The sequence below is a fragment of the Tupaia chinensis genome, unplaced genomic scaffold, assembly GCF_000334495.1.
Source record: "Tupaia chinensis unplaced genomic scaffold, TupChi_1.0 Scaffold147433_1, whole genome shotgun sequence".
Lineage (NCBI taxonomy): Eukaryota > Metazoa > Chordata > Mammalia > Scandentia > Tupaiidae > Tupaia > Tupaia belangeri.
The window spans coordinates 2,446,526-2,453,637 of record NW_006207284.1 but is presented as its reverse complement, the minus strand read 5'-3'; the positions used below and the strand labels follow the sequence as shown (position 1 = coordinate 2,453,637).

The following is a 7,112-nucleotide window of genomic DNA, read 5'->3' as shown; positions in this document are numbered from 1 at the left end:
ACCCCCCAGGGGGGATGGTCATGCCGCAATCCCTTCTCCTCCATTCTCCTCTCGGGATCTTGGGCACGCATGCACACGCGCCCGGCATGAGTTTTAAGCCACCGGGTCCAGGATGCGAACGCGGTCGACTACGTGGGAGTCCAGCGACATAGCCATTACACTAACTGGTGGTTCCCAGAAAAAAAAATTTTTTTTCTTGAGAGGTTTTTGCTATAGAGTGTGTGTGCTCGCCAGAGAGACAGAAAGTGAGAAATCACTCCCCAGGGGAGATGGCCACGTCACAATCCCTTCTCCTCTATTCTCCTCTTGGGATCCTGGGCACACACGCATATGCGCCTGGCCTGAGTTTAACCCACTGGGTCTGGGACTCAAACTGTGGTCGACTACATGGGAGTCCAGTGACATAGCCATTACACCAAAATGCTATTCCCTAAAAAAAATTGTTTTATTTAACTTTACTTACTTTTTAATTAAACTGGAAAGAGAGAGAGAGAGAGAGAGAGAGAGAGAAAGAGGGAGGGAGGGAGGGAGAGAGAAAGTGAGAAAGCAAGCTCCCAGGACTGGGATTTGAACCATGGTCAGCCATATAAGCGTCCAACACCCCTAACCACCACACAACCTGCTGACCCTGATATTTGTTGTCATTTTCAAGCTACAGGGTTCAAGACTTGAACCATAGTTGGCCATGTGGGAATCCAGTACCTTAACCACCACGCCACTTGTTGGCCCTGGAATAAACTCTTTTGGATATAAATCTATGTGCATAATTTTTAGGGTAAATTCCAGGAAATAAAATGATTCTGTATCAGTGTATGGTCATATATTCACATGTCTGTTCCTCCAAGTAGACTGAAGTTTGTTGAGGGTGATAACTTTTCTTAATTTATCTTTGTACTCTGGAGGCACAGTATATCCTTGATGTTTATTAAATGAATTTTTAAATAAACTCAGTATGTATTTTTCTAATACAGAAATTAGAAATACAGAATAAATATAAAACACAGTGTATTAATACTATAGAGGAATAAATTTTTTTGAGAATTATTTTATTCTCAAAAAGACAGAAAGAGGAAGAGAAAGAGAGAGAAAGAGGGCAAGTGAGAAAGCAAGCCACCAGGTCCGGGATTCAAACTGTGGTCGGCCATGTAGAAGTCTAGCGTCCTTAACCACCATGCCACCTGCTGGCCCAGAGGAATGAATTTTAAGAATAAGTTAAAGAGCCAGTAAGTAGTATGGTGGTTAAAGCACTGGACTCCCACATGGCCAAATGTGGCTTGAGACCTGGACTTGGTGGCTTGCTTTCTCACTTTCCTCTCACCCCCTTCTCTCACTCTGATGAGATCATGTACCATGTGGCAAACTAAATAATAATGATAAATAAAATTAAATAATTCTTTTAAAAAAGTAAGTTAAAAAAAAGTTAAAGCTGCTTTAATTCTAACACATAATCACTGAATGCAACAACTGAATTAATAATCAAGTTAACAATGAAACATTAAAAGTCTGAAAAGTATATGGTAACAAACAGATATGCCCAAGTAGAATCAAAAATGTAGTACTGGGGGCAGCAGGTGGTAGAGTGGTTCAGGTGCTGGATTCCCACATGGCTGATGTGGTTTGAATTTCACACCTGGTGGCTTAAAAATCATGCCAGGTGTGTGCGTATCCAAAATCCCAGGAGAAGGGATTGCAGGGTGGCCATCCCTCCTGGCGGGGGGGGGAGGGTAATTTTTCACTTTCCCTATCACTGTTTCTGTCTCTCTCTCTCTTGTGAGTGTATGGGAAAGAAAGAAAGAAAGAAGGAAGGAAGGAAGGAAGGAAGGAAGGAAGGAAGGAAGGAAGGAAGGAAGAAAATGCAGTTCTGTGGAATCTGTGGAATACTGAGAAGCAGTAGCATTAAGATACATTACTAAGTGGATGGGAATGGGTCTTAAAATTCTCAGAAGCGGTGACCAGTTTCATGTACACTTACCTTGCCCGGAGACAAAAGGCCTAGAAAACTGGGGCATGATGGAAAGTGGAGGTCCAGAGGGACGTACAGTTTTCAGGGTAGACAGCTGAGCTGGTGCCGGTGACTGAGCTGGTGAGATAATGGGACTACTGAGTTGAGGGCTGTGCTGTAATTACAAGACATCAGGAAAATGGGTCAGCATTTTGGGCAGCCTTTTACAAATTTCCTTTTGAAAAAAATCTTTTGTTATTCCACATTACAAATATGTACTTGCACCAAAAAAAATATATATAATATATATGCATATATATATTTGCTATAACAATATTCAACCATTTTAGAAACATATGATCTCTAACTCCCAAAGCAAAAACTCTGGCAACAGACTGTTTTCATGCACATGCATTCATACACCTATTTTTTTTAAATTACTGATTATATATCCTATTTTTGAAATTAGTTTCAGTACCTTGGGAATAATATTGATTTTTTTTTTTTTTGAGAGGTTTTTGCTATTGAGTGTGTGTGCTCACCAGAGAGACAGAGAGAGACAGAAAGACAGAAAGCGGTTAAGTCACCTGAGGGGGATGGCCGCGCTGCAATCCCTTCTCCTCTATTCTCCTCTTAGGATCTTAGGCACACATGCACATGCACCCGGCATGGGTTTAAGCCACCAGGTCCAGGACTCGAACCGCAGTCAACTACGTGGGAATCCAGTGACATAGCCACTGTGCCAACTGCTGGTCCCAATATTGGTGATTTAAAAAAAAATTTTTTTTTTGCAGGAGCAAATATATACATCTACCTTATTCTTTTTCTTTTTAAAGAATTACTTATTTATTTATTGTTACTATTTTTAAATTTAACCAGAGAGAAAGGGAAAGCGAGAAAGCAAGCCACCAGCTTTGGGACTCAAACCACAGTCAGTCATATGGGAGTCTAACACCTTAAGCACTAAGCCACCTGCTGGCCCCCTCATTCTTTTTTTTTCACTTTTTTTTTTTTTTTTGAAATTGCTAGAGGGTGGCCAGCCAGCCTGCTGGTTAAGGTTAAAGACTTATCTCCAAAAAAAAAGACTTATATCCAAGAGAGTTTAATTCTAACACATAATCGCTGAATACAAGAACTGAATTAATAATTAAATAACAATGAAACATTAACATCAGGAGAGTATTTGGTAAGAAACAGATAAACCTTAGTAGAGATGAAAACGCAATTCTATGGACTACTGAAAGGCAGCAGTATAAGAACAATTACCAAGTGGATGGGAATGGGCCTTAAAATTCTCCGTAGTGGTGACTAGTTTTACACATACTTACCTAGCCTGGAACAAAAGGTCTAGAAAACTAGGGCATGGTGGAAAATAGTGGTCCAGATGGATGGAATACCACTGGCTATGTGGTTTGAATCTTGGATTTGGTCATCAGAGAAACACACAGAGTGCATGGGTTTCTCCTGAAGGGAGGAGAGATGGAGGAGAGGGTGTGTGGTGTGACCATGACGTACTGGGAGGTTCATTTTCTTTCTCTCTGAAGAGCATGCCCTCTGGCAAAATAAGTAAAAGACACTGCCAGAGTGCATGTGCCAGCCATTAGGCTACAAGGCCTAATGGTTACATTTCTTTTTAACATTTCAATTTAAAATTTCATCCTGAGGGGCCGACAGGTGGTGTGGTGGTTATGGGCGCTGGATTCCCACATGGCCGACCATGGTTTGAGTCCTGGACCTGGTGGCTTGCTTTCTCACTTTCCCTTTCTCTCTCTCTGGTCAAATTGAAAAAAAAAAAAAAAAAAAGGAATGAAATACATAAACAATTAAAATAAATTTCATCCTGAGAGAATAGCTGCAAAAAGAATTTCCAGATTAATCAAATAATGTTAATATTTTGTTAATATGCTTTCTTTTTCTGTCAATAACATACATACATATTACTGCCTTTTTTTCTGAACTATCTGAGTTACACTAATAAAAGTCCTTTACCTTCAAATAATTTATTTCCTTTTCCTTTTTAAAATTTGCACAATTGCATGTGCCCTTGTTAGAGAGACAAACAGAAATAGAGAGAGGGAAAGTGAGAAAGCTCCCCTCATGGGTGATGGTGGTGCTGCACTCCCTTCACTTCCATCCTTCCTACTGGGATTTTGAGCATGCACACCCATGCAGCTGGCATGTTTTTTGAGCCACTAGATCTGGACTTGAGCTGCACAGATCCAGCCACTTTAAGTACCAAGCCACTGACTGACCTGGTGGTTTATTTCCTAAAAACAAGGGCATTTTACTGTACAATCACGGTAGAATTAGCAAAATTAAGAAATCAACAATACTGTTATTTAATCTATTGAGCTTATTCAAGTTTTGCCAAGTGTCCCACTAATATCCTTTACAGCAAAAGAGAAGTAAAAAAAATTCCTCTTTAAGTCTACTTCGATGTCATGGTTTTTTCATCTTATTTAATCTGAAACAAAACCTCAATCTTTCTTCTCTTCATGACAGACATTTTTGAAGATGTTTCCAAAGGTCAGTTATTTTGTAGACTATCCCTCCATTTGGGTTTCCCTGCTGTCTCCACATCAAAAGGTTCATGTTACACATTTCATAAAAGAACACTAGAGAACTGATGCTGTGTTCTCAACCTATCACCTCAGTTAGAACCTGCCTGTCACCACAGTGCAGGTGAAGATAGTGCCTGTTAGGTCTTTCCATCATAACTTACTTTTTTGGGGGTAGCTGTAAATATCTTTTTTAAAAAGAATTATTTTTTATTTAGCTATCTATTTTTATCTATCTATCTATCTATCTATCTATCTATCTATCTATCTATCTATCTATCTATCTATCTATCTATCTATTTTAATTTTACCCAAGGTGGGGGAGAGAGAGAGAGAAAGCGAGTGAGCGCAAGCCGCCAGGTCTGGCACTTGAATCACAATCGGCCATGAGGGAGTCTAACACCCTTAATCGCTATGCCACCTGCCAGCCCTGGGAGCTGTAAATATCTTACAAGATAAAATAACCCCCTTCTCATCAAAATTTTACCAGCGAGCTTTAGCATCTAATGATCACTCTTAAGAGTCTGGTGTTTTTTTGGTGGTGATTTTAAAATTCTGATTGCTTCTATATTTATTACTTTATGTTCTATTCTAAGGAAAAGTTTTGCTTTCTCCTCCTCTCATTTATATCAGTTATGGATTCATAAATTCTTATTTTATTCTATGGGTGATCAAGCATTTCTATCACTCTTTTATGCCCCAAACCTCCAACCCTTTTCCTGTATGCTTCAACATGTCCCTATCATTCTTTCAACCCTTCCTTTCCAGAACAGCAAGATGGTCTAGGTTCATCTTGTGCTGGATCAGTACCAATACTACTGACCACAGTTATTCCTCTAAAGAGCCCTGGTTCTTTAGTGGAGAATAGTATTTAGAAACCATCATCTGCATAGTGGGTGCATCTTCTTTTCAGTATTTACACTTAAGGTTATTTTCTTAAATGACACAGTAAATTTTTTTCCCAGGTTTTTGCCATAGGGAGCATGTGCTTGCTGGAGAGACAGAGAGAGACAAGGAGAGGGAAAGTGAGATATCATATTCCCCCAAGGAGATGGCCACGTAGCAATCCCTTTCTTCTTCTCCTTTTGAGATTCTGGGCATGCATGCACACAGGCCCAGAATGATTTTCAAGCCACCTGGTCTGGGACTCAAACTGTGGTTGGCCCAGTGGGAGTCCAGTGACCTTAACCACCACGCCACCTGCTGGCCCTAGTAAGAAATCTTTTTTTTGGAGAGGTTTTCGCTACAGGGCGCGTGCACTCACCAGACAGACAGACAGAGACATAGAGACAGAAAGTGAGAAATCACCCCCCCCAGGGGGGATGGTCACACCGCAATCCCTTCTTCTACATTCTCCTCTCGGGATCTTGGGCACTCACGCACAAGTGCCCGGCGTGAGTTTTAAGCTACCAGGTCCGGGATGTGAACCGCAGTCGACTATGTGGGAATCCAGCGACATAGCCATTACGCTAACTGCTGGTTCCCAAGAAATCTTTTCTAAACACAATGCCATCATAATACTAACAAAATTAAGTGTTTAAATATCCTCTTTGTGCTCAAAAAACTCTCTCAACTGTTAGTATGTAAACAGGATCCATTTATTGCTTTGGACTATTATACCTCTTGAGTCTCTTCTAATCTAGAACACACACAGCTGCCATTTTGAAAATATCATTTATATGTTAAAAAAACAGGGCTGACCTGTCTAGCAAAATGTCCCATTGGTATCATGTATTTTGTTCTTTTTCTTCCTGTATTTCCTGGAAATTGGTAGGTACATTTATTTAGTGGCTTGATCAGATTCAGGTTTAATTTTATTTTTACATTTTACTTTTTTGAGTTCATTCATTCCTTTCTCTTTTTTTTTTAATTGGAGAGTTTTTGCTATAGGGTGCATGCACTCGCCAGACAGAGAAAGACAGAAAGCGAGAAATCACCCCCCAGGGGGGATGGTCACGCTGCAATCCCTTCTCCTTCATTCTCCTCTCGGGATCTTGGGCATGCATGCACACGCGCCCGGCATGAGTTTAAGCCACTGGGTCTGGGACTCGAACCGCAGTTGACTACGTGGGAGTCCAGCGACATAGCCATTATGCTAACTGCTGGTCCCTCATTCATTCCTTTCAAGAGAGACATATAGAGAAAGAGAGGCAGCACTCCCAACAGGATCTTTTTTTTTTTTTTTTTCAGAGAGACAGAGAGACAGAAAGCGAGAAATCACCTTCCCCCCCCGGGGGAATGGCCACGCCACAATCCCTTCTCCTCCATTCTCCTCTCGGGATCTTGGGCATGCATGCACACGCGCCCGGCATGAGTTTAAGCCACTGGGTCTGGGACTCGAACCGCAGTTGACTACGTGGGAGTCCAGCGACATAGCCATTATGCTAACTGTTGGTCCCCCAACAGGATCTTGATGTTGCGATCCATCTCCAGCTTTGGCCAGCCCAGGTCATAGGCATGCAAATGCCTGGCTTACTCAGGGAGTTCTTCAGGTGAGAACCAGGAACCTCCCCATGTGGGTCAGCCTTGAGAGCATTGCGTTTTGTTACTGTACCACCATCCAGATCTCATTCAGGTCCTTTTTTTTTTTTTTTTAATTTGTAAAACAACAA

The 7,112-nt window shown here is 41.2% G+C and overlaps 1 protein-coding gene across 1 annotated transcript in view; it reads right to left on the bottom strand.

Annotated features, from left to right (window-relative positions):
- Positions 1–7,112, bottom strand: part of R3HDM1 (R3H domain containing 1) — a 180,653-nt gene that overhangs the window by 11,111 nt on the left and 162,430 nt on the right. Inside the window, 1 exon segment of the mRNA XM_027768764.1 lies at positions 1,973–2,117. Coding sequence (XP_027624565.1) covers positions 1,973–2,117 — 145 coding nt within the window.